This window comes from Castanea sativa, chromosome 1, assembly GCF_040712315.1.
Source record: "Castanea sativa cultivar Marrone di Chiusa Pesio chromosome 1, ASM4071231v1".
Classification (NCBI taxonomy): domain Eukaryota; kingdom Viridiplantae; phylum Streptophyta; class Magnoliopsida; order Fagales; family Fagaceae; genus Castanea; species Castanea sativa.
This window is the reverse complement of record NC_134013.1, coordinates 81,400,945-81,423,374: the sequence shown is the minus strand read 5'-3', so window position 1 is coordinate 81,423,374 and position 22,430 is coordinate 81,400,945. Positions and strand designations below refer to the sequence as shown.

Sequence of the window (22,430 nt, the reverse complement as noted above, 5' to 3'; positions counted from 1 at the left end):
AGCAAGAAACTTGTCAAAATAGTTACTTTTTATCTGTATATAATGTCAATGACAACTTTCAGCAGAGATTTAAACTATGAAATTCTTCTCAAGAATGGTTACTTCACCATAAAACCTAAATTTCCCCCTAACACAAAGCTCAGGCAAAAACTTTGAGGCATTGCAGGGTCTAATGAGAAATCAGAGATAACCTAAAAATGAGTAAAACAAGAAAAAGAGGTAGAGCTAAGATATCATATCAGCTTCAGATGATTTGTACACCAAAGAGCCTAAAACACGGCTTTTCAGTTTCATGTGTTGGTTTGGCTCCCTGAAGTTCTTTTTCCTCTCCAAGTTTATGGTCAATTTGGGGGCTTACTTCAAGTTTCAGGTCCAGTTGAATACCAACATATTGGTTAGCCTGTTCAACCAAGCTGCCGCAGTTGTTGCTACTGTTAACATCAATCATGTTGAATGAACGAGCGTCATTTGCCGCTTCTTGGCACTCACACAAGTAGAAACTAATAGTGTCGTTAGCCTTCAATTTCTTTTCCTTCACAAACCTATTCCAACCCCTCGTAAAGACAAAACTCTGGCTGCTCTTCCAATAGCAGTAGCGGAATTTCCATGATCTCATCATCCTATCATAGAAAATTAGCTGTACAGCTTCCTTGTTGCCTCCTCCTTCGTTGTCTTCTGCAGTTTCAGAAATACATGGGAAGTACTTGACAGCAAATTTCTTAGGGATGACAAGTCTATTTAGACTACCTACATCACTTGGCGTAAGATCCTTTTGAAAAAGTTGTTTACACGATAGTCCTCCTTTGCTTTGCACCCTACCCAAGTTCAAATCAACTGATTCCACATTATGTGAATGTGTCCTTAAGAAATCTTCAAATTTGGATTGATAGGAACCCTCCTTTATCATGTTGAGCACAGCTTCAGTACTATATAGATTTTGAAAGCTTGGCTCTTCAACAGTGATATCTGTCCAAGGGAAATTTCTTTGGGAATCTCCACTCCTAAGCTTGATAGCAGCACTATCATAAGCCATGGCTGCTTCTTTTTCAGTCTTGAAAGTCCCCAGCCAAATGCGCCGGTGATTGGCATATATTTGTGCACCCCAGTGCCCATTTTGCTGTGGTACAACACCTTTGAATTTAGAAGATGCATTGCTACCATGCCTTGCACGTTTGCTTTCAGGAAAAGGGTAAGTGGTGCTGCTTGAATCAGAATCCTCTGCAGTTGCATTGACTCCACCATTTGAAATCATGCTTAACATGTCATCTTCCATTGTAATCCTGCATGCATAAAATGTCACGATGGAGACTTATACTTTCATTACAACTAAAGGAGATATTTGATCATCTTTATCAGTATCAATTATCACGTGAAACATATTTTTCTTTTCCTTAAAAAAGAAGTGGTAATAAATGAAACAATTCATAGCTTCAGTAGAATTACAACAAACTTTAACATCTCAGGTAGCAAAACAAGACAAGAACATGGAGTGCCACCGCTTCCCATTCTTTTTCCCCCACTCATCTCCACTGGTGCCAATTTAGCCTTGACTGTGCCTTCCGTTCTCTCAACTTCAACCAACTCACTGTTTCTCATTGGTGCATCACTTTCCTTCGAACATGACCAAAACATATCAAATAAGACTCACTCACTATTTCATCAATAAGGACCACCCCCATCTTTAAAAGGATTTCCTCATTTTGAGTTATCTTTCCTTGTATTTCCACATATCCATTTCAACCACACACATTTTATGAATATGTTTTCTTAACAGTCTAATATTCAGTACCATAGAGCATAGTCAATCTTTTTCTTTGATAAGTAATAAAATTTTATTAATAGAATAGGTTACTTCATGCTTAAGATGAGGAGCACTTCGTAATCTAAAAGAATTACAAGAGAGAATTTAAGTGATTCTATGAAATCCATAAGGGTGTTGTTATTTGTAAAATCCCATGCATGAGACCAATCAAACAAAGTTCAAATCAACAATCAATCCAAGTGATTCTTTGATATGTATGCATCTTCAAAATCTCCTTCCACAATAGCCATATCAAACATAACAGGACAAAGTTCCAAATATCAGATAAGTCCTCGCAAACCATGTCCTCCATTGGACAAAAGGCCAGCACTCCTTGCTAACATCCATTGGATCCCAAAAGTTCTATAAATACCAAGCTCCACAAGTCTTTAGGCTATATCACAATGAACCAAAAATTTGATCCAATGGCTATAACACCCATTGGATCCCAAAAGTTCTATTAATAGCCTCATAATAGGAGAAATGTTAAAGCAACCGCTCCCTCTCAATTTCCATATCAACCTGTCACATAACTCACACCCCCCAGTCCTAGGGACATTGGAGTATAGAATATCTACAAAAGAACAGATTGAGTTCAATCCTCAATCTTGAAAAAGTGTGTAAAATCTAACGTTTCAGATTCGACCTTCCCAACCTACCAGGCTATATCCATGACTGAATGGACTGAGACATTCTGATCAAGCATACAAGCAAGAAAACATACAGGTGAGGGTACAACTCTTTTAGAGAATGACTCCTACACCATGCATCATGACCTAAGAAGCACGGGTGCGTTTCTAAATTCGGGTGCAGGTACGGGTGCGGGTGCGGGACTCGGCAATTTTTGAAAAAATAGGGTGCGGGTGCGGCGGGGTGTGGCGATTAAAAAATTATTAAAAATATTTATATATATATATTTTATATATTGCTAAGCATGCTTTTTTATATAATAATAATAATAGAAATAATAATACTAATAATAATAATAATAATAATAATAATTAAAAAAAATATAGATAGTAATAAGTATACACAAGTTTTTTACACTTGAATTATTGACAGAGTTATTAAAATAGATAAGACTTCCCACAAATAAATAAATAATAATAAAAAATGTGGCTCACCTATTTGGTCAGCCCAAAAACAAAATAAAAAGATATATGTGGCAGTAGGTGTAGCTTCTCATTAAAAAAAAAAAAAAAAAAAGATGCTCAGGGCTCACGTGTTTGGTCAAAGAGGCACAACAAAAAAATTAAAGCCTCTCTGACCAAAGGCATTTAACCATCCTTTTCCAAAAACAAAAAAACAAAACTTAGCAAAGAAGTGCAGAACAAACACTGGGCTCGCGAGAAGACGAAGAAGCGAAGAAGAAGAAGAATAAGAAGAAAGGGGTTAAGGCCAGTGAAGATGGCGACAGAGGCGTGTCAAGTATTTTCGGTTTGAGTTTTTTTTTTTTTTTTTTTTTAACCGTCCGATTTCCTTTTTCCGGCCGAAACACACCGATATTCGGCCGATAAGATCCGATTCGGCCTGAATCGGCGTGAATCAACCCGGTTCGGCATGGATCGGCGCGCGTTGGAGCTGAATCGGCGTGAGTCGGCGCTAATCCAGAAACGAAAAAAAAAAAAAAAAAAATCTGACGCGGCACCAACGCGTAGGCAACTGCGTCGCCCGCCGCACCCCGCGTCGGACGCGGGTTCGGTGGCCATTTTGCCGCGTCGATGCTTCATAGATCATGACAAAACCTTAAATGAGTGTCAACCCTCACCTCGAAATACACATAATGCTGCAAAGTGTCCAATCTTATAAATCTTTCCTTTTAAATATGTATTCTACAGTCACACAATGCTCACAATGCACTTCTCCACTTCATACCCGTGCACTTAATTATTCTATGGTTCACATCCTCTTCTATCTTTCCATCTTTATGAATTATTGATCTCACTCTTTGATATCTCTTGCCGTCTTATAGCTCTTTCCTCTTTGTTTCAACTTTACTAAACTTTCATTCCATCATTTCCATTTAATTTGGTTTAGTCCTATTGAAATAAGTTCTAGGCATCTCACCAAATTTCTAACTTGACATCAGCTTCAAGTCTTGTTTCATCCACAAAAACTTACATTTGCAAAAGGCAGACATCAAAGGACTTCCTCTTGAATCTACGTCTAATTTCATCCACTAAACTATCATTTGCAAAAAGCATACATCAGGACTTCCCATTGAATTAGTTTAGTGAGCCCATCCATCACTAGTGCATAAAGAAGACAAAAGTGAAGTTTCCTCTATGGATTTAAGGGGAATGAAGAAACACATAATTTTTCTTATGTTTTTCCAGTATAATACCTTTTTTTGGTAAGCTATAAAAAATGATAATGCAATTTAAAAAAAAAAAAATTATGACAGCCATGGAGCAATAATTATTGTTGTAAAAGAAATACAACTAGAGATCCGTACCTAGTCAGTACGCATTCAATAAAGAACCCAAAACACATTGTACAATGTCCTACAAATCCAAATCTAAACAATCCTCACAAGCAAACACAAGCTCCCTCAAATCCCTAACATCAGTGTCAAGGAAACATGCATTGTGTTGCAAGGTCCTTAAACTATTAGGTTGACTCTACTACTATCTGTCATGATTTATAAAAAATAAACACATCAATGTGATGACTTAAAAGAAATAATCACCTTCTTATATAGCCTAGATTGTTCAAGTGCATATCTGATGTAAGACTTAGTAGACATCTACTTCTCATCATCCAAATCTTTGGGATCCTTTATCAAAAACGGTATCATAGCTTCAAACAATTATGTATTTAGACATTAATTTCATAAAGCTTAAAGATCAAATTCACATATGAAGTAATTTGGAAATCTGCTGCAATTCATTACATACTTAAGATGCATATTCTGGATCCTCTAATAAAAATTCTTTGATATTTTTTTTTCCATTGTTTAAAAAATTATGGATATAATGGAGGCAGGGGAATTCTACAGTATAGAAGAAACTAACATACAAAAGACAGTTACACCAACTAGGTGGAGTTAGGTGACTTAGGTCTACACAAAATATGAAAAGACATCAGATTCTATAAAGCTGTACCTCAAATATTGGTGGGTTAGTGTGTGATGATTCTATAAAGCTGCAACTCAAATATTAGGAACGCATTTCTACTAGGAAGGTTACTATCATCCAGATAACCTTAAAAAGATCAATAATTGACATCAACTACTGAATCAACATTCCACTTCAGGCAGGACAGCTGATTGTCTTACCAAATTAGTATGTTGTCTTTTGAATCAACTTTCAGGCCTACCCATGAAATATTGCATCAAATGTTCAACCTACAAGTGAATAGTTCCACGTTCATACTAATAAAGACAGCAACTGGGGTACAATCATAGTTAGAGTTGTGAATTGGCCAGATGGAGTAAATCCAAGTTTTGGCACATCTAAACACAAGAAATAAAAATACCACACATCCTTTGTGCGATGATTACCTTACAAGTATAAGTGCTTGTAAGGTGTGAGGGTAAAGATTGGAGTTCAAGTCTTCAGGAGGGAGTCTAGGTCCACACACATATACACTTAAATTAGGCTAGAGTAGAATTTCTATCTTGTATAAAAAATAAATATAAAAAAAAGGAAAACATTGGACAACTTTGCATAGAGAGAACTTGAACGTTAAAGAACTGATGAAGGAGAGGACCAACCCCCCCCCCCCCCCCACCAAAAAAAGTATTTCTACAACTATTTTTTTATCACTTGTAATATGTTAAAGATGAGAGAGAGAAGAACATATGAATTATGCGGTTCGGCTTGATAGCTTACGTCCACAAAGGAAGATTTTAGCAACTACATCTTGCTATGATAAACTCATCTATTATAGTGAACCCTTAGCAGGGTATATATACGAGATAGGGTTTAGTCCTAAATGGGATTACAATATATTAGGCCTCAGGGTACATTAAATTAACATAAACTCAAACATATAGGTCTAGCTTGGAACATATACACACTATGAAAAGTTGAGCAAGAGAAAGCTGAAATGTGCCTAAAACAATTGAAATAGAATATGAACTGATTGAAATTGAAGTTGAACCAACCGAAACTTGGCCAAACCGACTGAAATAGAAGCTGAACCAACCAAAATTGAAGCTAAATCGATCAAAAAGCAAGATGAACTGGCCGTAACTAATCAAAATCAAACATAGGCTTTATCCGGGTTAGGTTATCCTTATCATGGATAAGGGACAACCAACTACCTATATAGCCAAATATCTACCAAACAACCTTTATCCCTATCCATGAGTAAGTTATCCTTATTCATATAGAGATTAGCCCACACCGTCAACCATAAAGGGGTTTTCCATGTGTACTTCAGCCAACAACTACACAGGCAAACTCAGACTCGCTAGCAAGCACTACTCGGCTGACCACAACGACCAGAGAAGCACCATAGAGAACAATTTAGATCAAGGAAAAACCACGGAAGGGTACTAGATCTGACAAGACACACCGTAACTACAACTAAGGAGTATTGGATTTGCAAAGAGAAATCAAAATACATTGAAAATAACAGCCCAAAAATACCACCAAGAGGATCAGGATCAAGGAAAAACCTCCATCACCGAAAAATTACTAGAATACACCAAAGTATGCCAAGAACTACCACAACCGACATCTACCCACCCACTATCGAGAAAAATTTAGATCTTCCAACCATCCACCAAGAAATAAGAACATCAAAAACACATACTTAGTTAACCATCGAGAACAAAAACTCCCAAGAACGATGACTTGGATCTATGTTTCTACTTACACAAGTTAAGCAACTAGTGACAATTACTGTGGGGGAGGTGCGTGAAGATACCTAAAATGCCAGTAGTCTTCATGCACCTTCCAACAACATTTAATTGAAGGTGATCAGAGATGGCTTTGATACCATGTTAAGATTAATAATAAAATAATGTAGAGAAGCAAAAGCAAAAAGAGAGAATATCATAAGGGTTACGTGGTTTGGCCTAATAGCTTATGTCTAAAGATTAGTCCTTAACAACCACATCTTTACTATAATAAACTCATTTGTTACAATGAACCCTTAGCACCCTTAGCAAGGCATATATAGGAGTTAGAGTTAGCACTACAAGGGCTTACAATGTATTGGACCTCCTAAGTCATTACATTAACATGAACCCAATATATTTAACATAATAAACATGTATGAATAATGTCATCTGTTAGAAATGATAAACTATCATTTGTCCGAAAACCTTAAACTATTAGGAAAGAGTGAATTAAGCATTTAACTATTATTCTAACATTCTCTCTCATGTGGACCTAGACTCCCTCTTAATAAGTGGAGTCTAACACATGAGATTACATTTCAAATAGAAGGCGGAGTGGAGATAGCTTTGAACTTAAAAAACTCTAAACATTGATACCATGATAAACTACCACTAGTCCTAGAAGCGTAAATTTAGAAAATAGTAAATTTAATCATTTAACCATGATTATAACAAGAAACTTCTTAAAAACATAGCTATAAATAGAATCAGCTCCTAAAAAAATTATTAAAAAACAAAAAAAAAATTGACTGGCCCAGCCTAACTACTACAATTTAATACTTGAAAAGCTTCTTCTTTAAAACTGGATCTTGAAGGAAGCATTACAATCTCACTACGCGATTCTAGTTGTTCAATGAAGATGACAAAAAAAGTGTCTAAAGACATATATCAAAATGAACCATGCAATACCAACCATTTTTAAATCTTGATTCATCTTAGGCATGACCCAAAAAGACACAAACTTAATACCAAAACAATCTTTTTACCTTAATTTTTATTGATAATGCCAATGAGCTCTAACTTTAATGACATCTCCCCTTGTAAGAGAAAATGGACAGTGAGATCATGGATCTAAAGATAATGGGAATGCGTATGACTTACCAATAAAAAGTTTTTTTTTTTTTTAAATAAATTCTTACATTAAAAATCACCTTAGATAAACTGGCCCCCACTTAAGTGTTATAAATTTCAAGTTGAATAGTTGACCCAAAATCATTGCAAGATGGTTGAGTCAATTAGAAATTCAAAATTATTACAACAATGAAGGCCATATTCTTAAACAAAAACTTAGACCACATGAGGGGCTATCACTGAAACAATGATCTAGGTAGTTGGATAGCAAAGAAAGATAACATAAGAATGTCATACACTGTGTGTGTGTGTGTGTGTGTGTGTGTGAGAGAGAGAGAGAGAGAGAGAGAGAGAGTGTGTGTGTGTGTTTTGTGAAGATCTCCAAGGCTTAAGGCTAAGGGGATACTTATCCATGCAACATATCATCTTGTTCATAAAAGCTACTTTTTGGAAACAATGTTGGCTCTGCCTCATTGAATTAATCAAGGCCATGAAAGATTTACACAAAGCAAGTTAGCAATTAACTGGGAAAAAAACCACAAGAATAAGGCAAGGCACTATTACCTAAATTTTAACTTTTTGCCCACATTCTATAAGACAATTCTAGCTGAATCACAACAGTTCTACATCATATATATTGCTGCTCATATGTGGCAATAGACATCGTTCAAATACAGAAATAGTATACCAAACTACTCTGAAATAATTACAAAATCAAACAATCTATGAAGCCAAAAAAAAAAAAGAAAAAAAAAGAGAGCAAGAATGGATAATGCCAAAGACAGTCAACCAGTCATACAAACATCTCAACATTGATTGTTTAATAATATGATTAGGATGTTCTACAACATCTACGTTTTGATATGACTCTCCACTAGCTTATCCACATAACACATCAAGGAACTACATTCAAATTTTAGCACACCTATGTTGATGGTATCTCCCTTGATAGCATTTAAGCATTTTTTTTTCTTTCTTTTTTTTCTTTTTTTCCCTTTTGATGAATATTTTACTAGAAAGAGATGAAAGTCATACATACAAGCAGTATACAAAGAGCTCTCGTAAAGAATCACACATTTACATTCAAATAATCAAAAAAGTCATAAAAAGCAAAGGACATGGACACTTACAAAACCAGTAAACACTTGTATAATGACTACAAAAATAAAGATTTTAGCTCAAGAAGACACAATGCTATTAAATGAGCAGGAGCCTAGCTACCAACCTGAGGCACCAATCAAGAAAGTCATATAGAGAGGTTAGACTTAGTTTTTTTTTTTTTTTTTTTTTTTTTTAATCTTTTAGCTCTAAACTAGGCTCTCATGATTTTGAATTTGAGAAGCCTATATTATAATATTAGCAAGCTGATTGAACAAGGAATGAAACCCGTTATTTCCATTCTTAGATACATGGTGATCTCTAATCATTGAACCGTATCCAAGCTTTGTGGCTAATTTGGCCTCTATTGAGCTTCCATGCTATTGGCTTTATCCACAACTTGGCTTTGCTATCACTCACGACTATGACTAGTAGAGAGTTTGTGAAATTGTCCCACTAGAAAAGAAAGGTTGATTAGTTGGGTTCAGGAAAATATTCATTAGGAAGAAAAGTATAGAGTTTGTGAAGTTGTTCCACCAGAAGAGACAGGCCGAATAGTTAGGTTAAGGAAAATATTGATTAGGAATAAATAATTAGGATTATTGTCAAGAGTCTTGTACTTCAACTGGCACCTCCTAATGTTTTGATGGATACATTCAAGGTTTAAATCCTCTCACCCCTCAATTAACAAAATAAATAATTAATTTGAGAAGACTACAATTGACTAGTAAATATAACATATAGGGATACTACTAAACTCACAACTTAAGTCTTTGGGGGTTTTTTTTTCCACTAGCGCATCATCCATGGGACACTTGTTTGTCATTCATGGTAACCACATGTCAACCATGCACACTTATCCATGGGAACCTTGCATGCACCATTCTTTTTTACATAGCACCATTGGTAATACTACTTTGTTGGGCATATTTTCCAAAATCATCTTTGTGTGGACTTATGGGCTTATATATTGTGTGGGCTCCAAGCACACACACCTTGTTCCCGCCTGAATTGCAACAGGAACCCTAAAAACCTTCCCACCTCACCGCACACCAACTTGGGCTCTAATACTACTTGCATTGTTAAGAAAAAGACTTCCTTTTAAGGGAAGACTAACCGAAGTGCCACAAGTGACTTGGTTGAGAGCTCATATGTGAAGGGGGAGATTTGTTGATATTCATGTGTGAGTGGTGTGACTAGTTAACGAATAAAGTCTCATATTGGATAATAAAAACAATAATGAGTAATTAATATAACATAATTGGAGCTAAACCCACTAGCTTAAGTTTTTGGGTCAAATGGCGTCCCTATATGGTATATTTACTACACCATTTTTTTTATAAGGTCCCTATATGGTATATTTACTACACCATTGACCTCTCCCTAAAGTGTTATTTCCACAACATTAGGTTTTCCTCTATAAACTAATAAATGTGTGACTACTCTCTCTCTCTCCATATTTTCCACGTAAACGTGCGATTCTTTGTGTGGAAAATATGGAGGGAGCACATCAAAGAAACATTAAGGTACCTACAGTGAAGACTCAAGTAAAATTCAACAAGAATAAGAAAATGATGCCAATTTTGTTAGGCTAATATAGATGGCAAATCTATATTTTTATTGAAGTTAGTGGGGGTATGAGTTGGCTGCCCTATTCTCAAACTAATATAACACATAATTTCCTCATGCTACATGTTCTTCTTTTCCTGCATCTATTAAATATATTATTATAAACTAGGGTAGCCAATTCAGAATGAGGTATATATGGTTGGAAGTGGTGAAGCAAAATGAGCTACATCCCAGCAAAAAGTTATTCCCTTGACAGATAATTCAGACTTATGTTTGAGCATTGACCATGTAAAGGAGGAATGACTGAATCATGTGCATGTGTGTGTGTATCAAAACCCATGTATATAGCATACACCCATATAAATCTATCAATTCAACCTAAGCTGACCGACAAAACTATCGACTTTCTTGAGAATCAAAACAAGGATTTATCCTAATTAACCCAGCCCTTCGTCCCCCTAACTACAGCTTAGTAATGGCTTAACCCAATAATGTAGTAGGGTGGAATTAATATGCAGGCAAGTTTTCAATCCCCAGGGTTAGATTGCTCTTGCTACCAACAAAATCAATCTGCCACTTGCATGCCTAACTTTAAATAAACATAGGGCTCCCTTAAAATTAGTATCCTGAATGTTTGCTTTCTCACTTATCACACTGTGTGCTCCAATAAGCAAATTAAGTTCTGCACAAACTGACCAATTTTGTTCCCATGTGGCACTTGCTTATAAAAAATTTATATGATGTTTTTATATCGAATATACAAAGCAGATGACATGCAAAATTCAGATTGAAGTGTTGAACCCAATTTGTATATGTTGTCTAAGTTCAACTTGAAGACTAATATCTATGGAGATTAGTTTGCCAGTTTTATGACTTTCGCTTAGAAACATTACAATTCAATCAGATCATCTATAGATGATTTACTGCATCCCTAAACCTCTATTCAAGTATCAAATCATGATAACAATTGTACATGAAGAAGTGGAACGAAAAACTTCCTAGTTCCAGCTCACAATCTTTAAAAATATATATCTACAAATTACAATACAAATTTATTTCTTACAGTTCTAAGTAGTTCTTTAAAAAAAAAAAAAAAAAGCCCACGAGTCATAATAGTTTGGAAATTTCTAGGGCCAAAGTTTAATTTGAAGACTAATTGTACAATTCAGGTTGAAGTGTTGAACCCAGTTTGTATATGTTGTCTAAACCTCTACTCAAGTATCAAATCATGATAACAATTCTACATGCAAAAGTGGGACATGAAACCTCTTAGGCGTTGTTAAAAGCGCACTTAGGCTCAATTAAAGCTCAAAGCCCCAAGGTATAAGCACTTTGCTTGGCCAAAGTGAATAGCTCATTTCAAGAAGCGTGTCTTACGCGCTCTTTTTTGGTGCTTTTTGAAGATGTACCAAAGTACGCCTAGACAATCTTTTTTATTTTATTACAAAAAATATAATTAATAAAATTAGTTGCTTGATCTTGAAGGAAATAACATTGACCATTGATTTATTATACAAGCACTATTCTTAAGGTGGTATATTTTACAAATATATATATATATTTACATTTCAAAAGATACGAACAAGGCTAATTACTATTCTTTCTTATTATTTTTGGTATTTGCCTTTTAGATGTATTTGATGGAACTTTGAACTAAATAAATCATTTATCATCACTATCATGGTTACGTATATTTATAAAGTACTAGAGAATTATATAAAATGTTATGTTTATCATATAGTCCATTGATGGCTGTTTTTAATTTATTATATAAAAATTTTAAGAAATTGAAATAACTTAAGTAAAATTAGAACTACAAACATCATAAAATTACACTTATCTAATAGGTAAAATATTTTTTTTTAAATTGAGTTTTTATTTTATTTTTATTATATGTCATGAATATTTTTACAAGAGGGTATAAGATATTATATTTGAAAAATGTGCACTTTACTTCAATCTAGCTCAAATTATTTTCAAAATTATATCTACAAAATTCAATAGATTTTTTTTATTTTACAGATTTAAGTAGTGCTTTTAAAAAGTTGTAAAACTTAAAAGTTATGATAATAGTTCAAAAAAATTCTAAGTCCTAGCCACATGGAAATTGATCTCTTATGTAGCCAAAATTACAAAGGTAATAGATTTGCATACAAGGGAATGAGATCAATGACTACAAATGTACTCATAAGAAGAAATTGTAGGTCTTTATTAAGCAACATCTTGGGAGGGAAAAAATTGAATACTTTTTATGCTGGTCACTTAAGATGGTTTGGTCATATTCAGATGAAAGCAATTAATGCCTCAAGATGAAAGAGTGAGTTTATTCAAGTTCAACGAAAAAAGGTAATAGGAAGCCCAAAAATAACATTGACATGTTAATTAAGAAAACAATAGAGAGTATGAATTTAGATAAAATAGAAGAAAAAAAAGTGATCGAGCTTATCTCATCTGTTGAAGATCCATAGTCGACCCCAAAATTTTGGAATTAAGGCTTGATTGTTGTTGTTTTCGTTCATGTGTCACCAAAGATTCATTACTTAGGTGACTTGTTTTCTTGATTTATATAATTTTATTACTTATAAAAAATAAAAATAAAAAATAAAAAACAATGGCACCATCGTATAGGCTGAAGTGGGACTTGGAACTTCCTAGCTCTAGCTAAAACTAATTAAAACATATATTATATTTTTCTGTCATAAACTACAAAAATACAATTCAAATTTATTTCTTGTTCTTGTAGCTCTTTTAGAAAGTTGACAACCACCAACGTGTGATAATAGTTCAGCAATGTCTAAGGCCTAGCAACATAGATATTGACCTTTTACATAGCCAACAATACCAAGGTAATAGTCGTGTGTGCAAGAAACTGTGGACAAAGACCACAAATGATACTAGTAAGAAGAAATTGTAGGTCTTCAAACAACAAAATTTTGGAAGGAGAAAAATAAAAAAGGGAAACTAATCATTTAGATCTCTATGTTCATCCTCAATATACAGAAAATACTTGAGGCTACACTTGAAAGATGTTGACCAATCATCAGGCCACTAGACATGAATTGAAACATCTTGACATCTTGAATTCATCACTGATAATTTGGCAAAAAATTACATCTAAACGAAACTATTGCAATAGGCCGGGAATAGGCTGGTTGAAACAAATGAAGGCTATTTAGCCCGAGGAGAAATTAAACAAGGTTTTCGCTGATGATCTAAGACAAGAAAAATCATGTGTGCATCAATTCATCCTGGGGTCAAGCTAAGTATGAATAAGCAGCTCAGTACAGGCAGCATCAGAAAGTGTCAATGACTTCAAGATATGTTGCTTAAAAAATTATTACCTCCAGTTTTAATGACTTGTTTTAAAGAACATTGACCTAATATTACAAATTGTTTTTTGCCAAAGTAATATCATCAGCAATGTACTTCGCATTAAATTTAGCCATAATCCCTAAGATGTGTATCTAATTGAACCATAAGCTATATGATTAATTTGGTACCAAAACTTAGCACAAGGTGGAAATATCAGACATTCAAAGCAAGCCAACCTAGTACTTACGAAGTGAAAAAGACACCAGATACATAAACTATGATCACTTCAATGGCTTACCACAAGAGTTCTTTAAAAAAAAGCTTAAATATGGCTGTAAAAGACATACCCACAACATTGTAAAGATTGCTCTATAACAAATATTCATCAATCCAATTACGTCCTTGGGCAAAATTAATTCAATTATTAAGAAGATGAAATTGATTTTCCTCTCCTGTGTCAGATTAGGAATTAAAGTGATTAATGATATCTTATAATCTATTTCCACAAAATAAGCTAGGCAACGGATTCTGTGAACTACAAACTAATCCCTAATATAATTTCCACAAACAATTAGAAGAATACCGCTTAGAAAAATGAACCTATGTTAAAGCACTAAGTAAATGTAGAGGAAACGAAATCAGAATCTCTAGGACCAAAATTAAATTTTCTTCATCACAAGTTCAAAAAAGGGCATCTCATGTTGAACTAATCTTAATGCAAGACCAGTTACTTAATCCTACTTTGATGCTAAACTGCCTTCAAATCAACTAATATGCCATTCTAGGTATGAATTCCTCATAATCATATAGTCCATAAATATAAATCTCAGCACACAGAGAAACAGTTAATAACAAAAAATAAAGAACACCCATAGAAATAAATACATAAAATTAAAACGATAAGTGAAAGAAATAAATAAGCTAACCAAAACTAATTAACAAGATTGGAATTGAAACAGTTACCTGAGTGATTAACCTTCTACAAAGAGAGGCTGCAGTTTGACCCCCAATACGAAGCAATAATAAGAACTATAAAATAAAAACAAACAATTAAAGACTTATGTATTTAGTACTCAAAAAAAATAATCGTAATCACTATCCTCCCCCGAGCATGTTGAAAATACTAAGAAAAAAAAAAAAAAAAACCACTAACCTTGGTGAAGAAGAAAGTATCTTCATAATAAAGGTAATAAAATAAAATCAAGGAAAATCTGCAAATTGCATTAATTACAGAGCCAAATAAGGGAATTTACCTCTTGAAAACCTTGACTCAATGCACTGTAGTAGTACATATCTGTCGAGAAGCCGAAACAGTAATTCTTTGCCATATTTAGCAGTGTTTGCACCAACCCACTATCAAAAAGACTCCTCCTTTGCAAGTCAACTCGAGATTCTACTAGACCAAGGCCAATAGATGGTCGAAATCAACCAAAAAATTTCTACAAAACCATAAAATCATTGGGGTTTTTCTTTGTTTTTCTGGAAAGTACTTATTCAGGGTTTGAGAATTAGAAATTGTAAGAATCCAAAATAACCCAAAATCAGAGCCATTAAAAGAAAAGAGTGGTACCACATCCAAACATGCCATTTGCCTTGCATGCTCTACCAGTGAGAGAAGAAGAAGATGGTGATGATGCAAAAAGAGGTTTTGATAAAACAAAGCAAATAACGTGAAGCAATATTTATTTATGATTCAAAAAAAAAAAATTATTGGTTTCCGTTAAAACTAGAACAGTAACCAGGCAGCCGTACCTTCCAAAACCCACCACCGTCTTCACCTCTCTCACAAAAGAGTACCATGAAAAGTCACGCTTTGAAGCTGAAGCACAATTAATAAGGCTAAAATAATTAGTAGTACAGGTAGTAATAAAACCTTTGAAGAAAGAGCCTGAGACTTTTTTTTTTTTTTAACTATTTTTTTTAGAAACAAAAAGACATCAAAAGCAGCTTATTGCATAAAGAGGAAATATTTTGGGTGCATGCTCATTCATATCTTACCTCTTATGAACTCTAAATGTACATTCTTAATCCAGTCAAATCATTTATTAAAATAAGAGAGGATAAGGATCAGAGAGAGAGAAATAAAGAGAGAAGAGAGGATAAGGATCATACTTATCAGGGTTATGTGAAGATGTGTCATATTTCTGGTTGGGGATGCCTTTTCGCTCTTTTGCTTTTTGTGTATACTTTTTTTTTTCTCTTGAACAGATAAAGGGTGAGAAGTAACTTATATAACACAAAAAGAATGAGAAACATTATCTGAATGTATTATATGTTGTCTTCAAAAAAAAAAGTATTTTATGTTCAGGAAAGAGAGTTCTAGCTAGCTAGCTAGCTAGCAGCCGGATGAGTAGAAGAGCAAGAGAGACTACTCGCAAAGAAGAAGAAGAAGAGACACGGCAAAAATGGGAGTATATGACAGAAAGAGAAGTGAGCACGCACTCACAAAAGTATGCTCTCATACAATTGCCTGCAGCGTGTGCTCACTCTCTTCTGTCAAGTCTCTTCCGTGTCCTTCTTTGTCTTTGATGAATAGTCTCTGCGTGTGTGTGTGTCTGTGGATTAATTTATACACAAAAACAAGACAAAGAAGAAGTAGTAGAAGTAATCTAAATCCCTCATCCACATAACAAACACAATTAATTAATACCCATCATTCTCCCCTATCCGTCAGATCTGAAACAAAGCTCGAATACACCCATTTTGAAGAGAAGAGTAGAAGTAGTTTCCTCAGCACTCAAATCCACACATAGACTACATAGTCACATACCCATTTTCCCTTTTGAGCTCATGAACATGAATTAGGGTTTTCTAAACCCCTTTCACTTTTTGCTTTTTCTTTTTCTTTTTCTTTTTCTTTTTCTTTTTCCTTCTCTCTCTCTCTCTCTCTCTTCTAAACCCTTGAGTCTTCCCTCTACTCCTGAGTTGAGCAAACAATAAATAGACACACATATACGGAGAGAGGGAGTGAAATGATGAGGCATTGTAGGTGCAAGTTGATGTAACTTTGCTTAGGCACGATCTCTTTGGTTAAGGGAAACGATGGGAAAAGGACAAAGCAGGACAAAGTAAATTCTAAACCCTCTACACAGACATTTCCACCCAACTCAAAGAGAGAGTGTAATGTCGAGAATTGATTGGTTTGGGAAAGTGGGTGGGAACTGAGAAGTATAGGTGGAGGAGGGACGTTTGACTTTGAGATTAAATGGGTTTTACGGCTTTTGATTTGACTGCATTTCGAGCTCTTTGGGCCGTCAGATCGTCAATATGGAGGTCCCTTATGTCTGTACTCACTACTCACTACTCTTCCTTGAGAGAGAGAGAGAGAGGAGATGGGACTGCGTCAGACAAGGCAGACAGGATAAACATTAACACCGTCCCATTCAAAATATCTTCTCCTTAATTTATTTATACTAATATCATTTCTTTATTAATAATAATTCAACCTTTCAATTAGGATTTAGGAGTTTTGTTTACATTTCATATATTTTTTGTTATTAGTTTTGTTTCTAACTCAAATGGTGGGCAAAGGAATATTCCAACTTATGCAGCCTCGAAAGGGTTCAAGCAATAACTAAGTAGTTATTATAGTAATTGTTGTGGTGTATTATGTTTTTTAAACTCCATCTTCCTTTATTTTGTAAAGATTTGTCTGCCTTAAAGTTTAGGGCAAAAGCAATTTTAGTTGGTGAAATTAAAAATAATCATTTCTAGTCTCTTTGACTAGTAATGATTATTTATAAGGACTAAAACTAACGCCTTGTCACTTTATAAGAACTAAAATTGATTACTTTTAATTTATTAAGGACAAAACTTGATCACTTAAATTTTTTTCAAGAACTAAAAGCAATTAAGTAAATTTTAGATACTAAAATTATTCATACACTAAAACTTCAGAGTCCAATAATGTATTTTGGTATTTTCTGAATCACGACCTTCAATTGATTGTACTAGTTGTTGGGTTGTCATTTCAAAATATTGACCATACTTTTAAGTTATTGGATTAGACCATTGATGTTTTATGTAACTAGAAATAAATTATGGACAATTCTTTTGGAATACCTTTTGCCACAATTTATTGATATGATTGATTGTGAATAGTAAACAATCACTTTCAGATGAACTTACTACTTTTTTTTCACTAAAATCTAAGAAAATAACATTTGCTTTAACTTGTTGAAGTAGTTGATTGTGAGTGGTAATTAATAATTTTTTCATAGACTCACCACATTTTTTCTACCACTCATTATTAACTACTTCAACAAGTTATGGCAAAAGTATCGTCCCTAAACTTATTGCCCTTTCTCCACTTCATACAGTCTACCATGTCAAAGTTATAACAAATATTATGGCACAAAAGCTGTGTTCCTAAAATTTACCTTCTAAATTTGGAGCCCCAAAATTTGTATTTACAAAATGAACATTTTTCTTACATAATTTTTATGGTTAATTACCATTTTGGCCCCCTAACATTTTTTCTGTGTGTCAAAATAGCTCATAATGTTTTAAATGTGTCAGTTTAATCTCAAGGGAAATTCTTAGGTACTCCCGGAGTATAGTGAAATGGTGCTCCCTCCTCTCACATTCATGGTAGGCCCCACCATGAATTTAATGAGCAGGCCCCATCATGAATGTGAGAGGAGGGAGCACCATTCTTCATGCTCCGAGAGTACCTAAGTATTACTCTAATCTCAAACCTTTTGGTATTGCAATTTGCATCAAAATAATCATTGTCATTAAGTGACTGATGAAAAATTCTAGCGTAACTAATAGACATATTTTTTAAAAATTGCTAATTGGACAACCACGAGGTGCCAAGTGTCAGTTAATTATAAAAAAATAAATAATTCAACCAACTAAATCACCTGTATGCATGCGATATTAATGCTTTGCTTGGTTATAAATGAGGGAAGAGAAGAAAAAAGAAATGAATAATAGCAAGGAAATGAGAAAGAAAAGAAAGAAATCAATTCTCATGTGTATGTTTGGAAATAGGGAGAGAAGGGAAAAGAAAAGAGAAGAATGTATCTCTTTTTACTTTGTTTGGTTTGCAAGAATGAAAAGAAAATATATATATATATATATATATATTTTACTTTTATGCCCATATAAATGTAAAAGATCCATGAAAGTTATGAGTAAATATGTAACTTCATGTCATATTATATTATTTATGTGGGCCCCATGTTTCTAAAACCATTGTCTCCATTCAAATCCACCAAATTTGGGTGGATTTCAAATATATGGGCACATGGGAAATCGTTTCTTCCCTTTTATTTCTTCCATGGTTAGCAAACAGAGGAAAGGACTACATTTCTTCTCTCCTCTAGCCTTACCAAACACATTGTGAGAAAATTGGGAAAAGAATATGAGTAAATATGTAACTTCATATCATATTATATTATTTATGTGGGCCCCATGTTTCTAAAACCATTGTCTCCATTAAAATCCACCCCATTTGGGCGGATTGCAAATATATGGGCACATGGGAAATGGTTTCTTCCCTTTTAATTCTTCTATGGTAATCAAACAGAGGAAATGACTACATTTCTTCTCTTTTCTCTTCTTTTCTTCTCTCCTCTAGCCTTTCTTCCAAACACATTGTGAGAAAATTGGGAAAAGAATCCCTTGATCTCACAATGAGAGGAAATGAAGAGGAGGGGGAATTGAAGAACTTGAGATGATCATACAATAATGACCTACCAATCCAACGGCAACAGCAAAGCTGGCAAAACTGATACATCTACCAGTCAATGATTAGTTTTTGGGTTTTGTTGATTTTTTAAAAGCATTTTTTATTTCTTATTTGACCCTCCTTATTTGATTCCATTGCTTGATAAGAAGGCATTGGGTATAAAAGAAATTTTATTTTTTAATTGTATGTGTTACTGTAGTTTTAAAGCCAATTTTGAGGCTGATGTTTAATTTATTATTATTATTTGTTGTATATGTTAAAAATAATTCCTTTCAAACAAAGGGCTTGAATTGGGATTGCAAGAACATACAAAATGGAACAGTATTCAGGTTAAAGATCCTACTCTTCAATATCCCATCTATGATTTGGTTTCTTATATTTTGTCAAATAGCTTGTTGGGGAGAGGAACACCTTGGGGAGACTCCTTGAGTAGTTAATATAAAATATAAAGACATTATTAAAACCAAAATACTTAAACCCAATGGATATGAGCTCAACCATGTTATATTAACCATTCATTCTTTTCATTAATATCCAATGCTAGACTTCATTACTTAACCAATCACACTACTTATACATGAATATCATAACAAATCTCCCCCTTCACATCTAAGCCTTCTACCAAGTCACTTGTGGCACTTTATGTTAGAACATATGTGGATATTGTTAGAGACATGTTATGTAAATTGGCTAATCTTTTGATAAAACGTACTTTACTTGTAATTGTGTAGATTTATGATGTATTTAATACTTCAAGGAATAAGAGTTCAAGTTTAGTATTGAAACCATGCAAGTCTGTCAAAGAAACAAGTGAAGAAGTGTTGTTCATTAAACCTCGACAAATCACATCTATCGAGGTTTAATACTAAAGCTCGACAGCAGCTCGACAGAAGCTGTATCTGTCGAGAATTACGAAATTCAAATTTTCAGATCTGATTTCACGCATATCCAAGTGTATTTGTGTAGAGGTTCTTTTCTCACAATCTTAGACATATATAAGGATTATTTTAAAGGCCGTCTAAGAGCAGTTGCCATTGTGATGCAAAGTGATTATTCATGCATATTGTGACCAGAGACAATTTGCCCTAGTTCATCATATTCTTTTTAGAAGCTATTGCGTCTTTGCTCCAAGGGTTTTGTAACCAATGAGCTTTTTGGTCTTCATCATTGGATGAACTGAAGAACTTTGCAGCCAACATCTTCCTCAAGTTGGTGTGTTAGTCACACACTTGGATCCATGCATCAATTAGTTAGTCATGTACTAGGAGCCGTGTATTGGAAGGAGAGATTGTCACTACATTGCAAGTCCAATTGGGTATTGGGGTAAGAGTGCAACTGTAGGTTGATATTAGGTACTAGGATTCCTTTTACTTGTAACCACTTGTTTTGATTTTAGTGGATTATCAGGAGTGGTGATCTTGTTTTGTCTCGGTGGTTTTCCCCATTCGTAAACAAATCACCTGTGTCAAATTTATTTTTCACTGCATTTAACTTATTTGGTGATTTATTTGTGCTACCACGCTTATGCATGTAATTGAATCTAATTAATTAACTTGGCTAATTAATTGATTAATTTACCAAATGGGTCAATACATTTTTGGCCTATCACTTTAATTAGTCTCCCCCTTAAAGAGAAACATTTTTCTTGACAATCCAAGTATCATGCATCTCTAGCACCAATAATATGCCATTTACTTAACCATGTTTGGGGTGGACATAGGAGTCTTCCCTACACAACTATGGGAGTCACCAATACCCAATTGCCTACTTAGCAAAACCTTTACTCAACCATGAGTGAGAGAACATGGAAGCCTTCCTCATTCTACCTAGTGGTATCCACTAACGAACACTTGCCTTCAAACCATCGACTCTAATACCACTAACACATTGGGGAGACTCCTTTAATATTTGATATAACCTATAGTGACATCATTTAACCCAAAAGTCTTAAGCCCTATGGATATGAGCTCAACTATGTTATATTAATCACTAATTATTTTCATTAATATCCAATGTGGGACTTCATTACTTAATCAACCACATCACTTACACATGAATATCACAACATAGCCTATAACAAATAATATAAATACATAATAAAATTTAAAGTGAAAGAAAGAAAGAGATTTTGATATATGTTTATACATACCCACCTAGAGGAGTTTACAATGAAGCTGAGTTTGAAAGAAGAAATCAACAAAGTCGAAGCCGGGTTGGAAATTTAAAAAGTAAAGGCTTGCATTCAAACTTTATTTTTGATACAAAATACATAAATTCACAGAATTGAAAAGTAGTATTGACTTCAATCATCGTCATCAACTAAAGCACCCTCAACCTCTTTGATCTCCCCTTAATTGGCAGAGTTTTTTTTTTTTTTTTTAATAATTTTGAAGGACATGTGGTAACCGTGTGGTAATCTAGTTGGAAAAATTATAATATTTTAATATGTCTATTAGCTACGTCAGTTTTTTCCATCCATCACTTAGAGCAATTACTATTTTGACACAATACCAAAAGGTTAAGGACTAAAGTCTAAACTCACAGAATTGAAGTGATAAGGACTAATATGGTAATTAACCCTAATTTTTATATGACTCTCTTCATGAATTGTTAAGTAAGGTTTTCTCAAGCAAGACAATCATTATTTTCAAGGCCAAACTCATACATGCAAATATCGACCAGTTGCAAAACGTTACTAGGATGAACCTTGGGCTCTAGTACCACTTGTTGTGTGATCGTGAAAACTATGCTACCACTTGTCATTCAATTAATGGCACCCAAGGATTTGAAACAAATATCAAGGTAAATATATCAACAAGAACATACATAGAAAACATAAGAATTACTTGGTTCCACAAACAATCTACTTCCACATAGAAAGAGAGATCAAATCCATTATACTCAATAAATATTACAATGTTTAACATTTCTTACATACATATCATCATGAGTACATATCATTTTAACCCCAAAAAACTTTCAAATCACTCTCATTCTAATAGTCTTCTTCTCTATCCAGAGAAAGTCTATTTTAA

General features: G+C 34.0%; 1 protein-coding gene across 5 annotated transcripts; it reads right to left on the bottom strand.

Moving 5' to 3' along the window:
- Window positions 1-17,018, bottom strand: LOC142615173 (AP2/ERF and B3 domain-containing transcription factor At1g50680-like). Of its 5 annotated transcripts, none has more exons than XM_075787875.1 (4): window positions 15,813-17,018; window positions 14,954-15,519; window positions 14,664-14,729; window positions 1-1,280 (listed from the first exon to the last, which is right to left on the bottom strand). In XM_075787875.1, the coding sequence occupies exon 4, from the start codon at window positions 1,271-1,273 to the stop codon at window positions 245-247; it is 1,029 nt and encodes a 342-aa protein (XP_075643990.1). In that variant the 5' UTR covers window positions 1,274-1,280; window positions 14,664-14,729; window positions 14,954-15,519; window positions 15,813-17,018; the 3' UTR covers window positions 1-244. The 5 variants fall into 5 exon arrangements, with proteins under 5 accessions (XP_075643990.1, XP_075644004.1, XP_075644013.1 ...); XM_075787889.1 differs by lacking the exon at window positions 15,813-17,018 and having other exon boundaries at window positions 14,954-15,139; window positions 15,271-15,795; XM_075787898.1 differs by lacking the exon at window positions 15,813-17,018 and having other exon boundaries at window positions 14,954-15,139; window positions 15,453-15,795.
- Between the last annotated feature and the right edge of the window lie 5,412 nt (window positions 17,019-22,430).

Excerpts from the sequence above, each read along its gene's own strand:
- LOC142615173 (XM_075787875.1), bottom strand. The coding sequence starts at position 1,273 with ATGGAAGATGACATGTTAAGCATGATTTCAAATGGTGGAGTCAATGCA.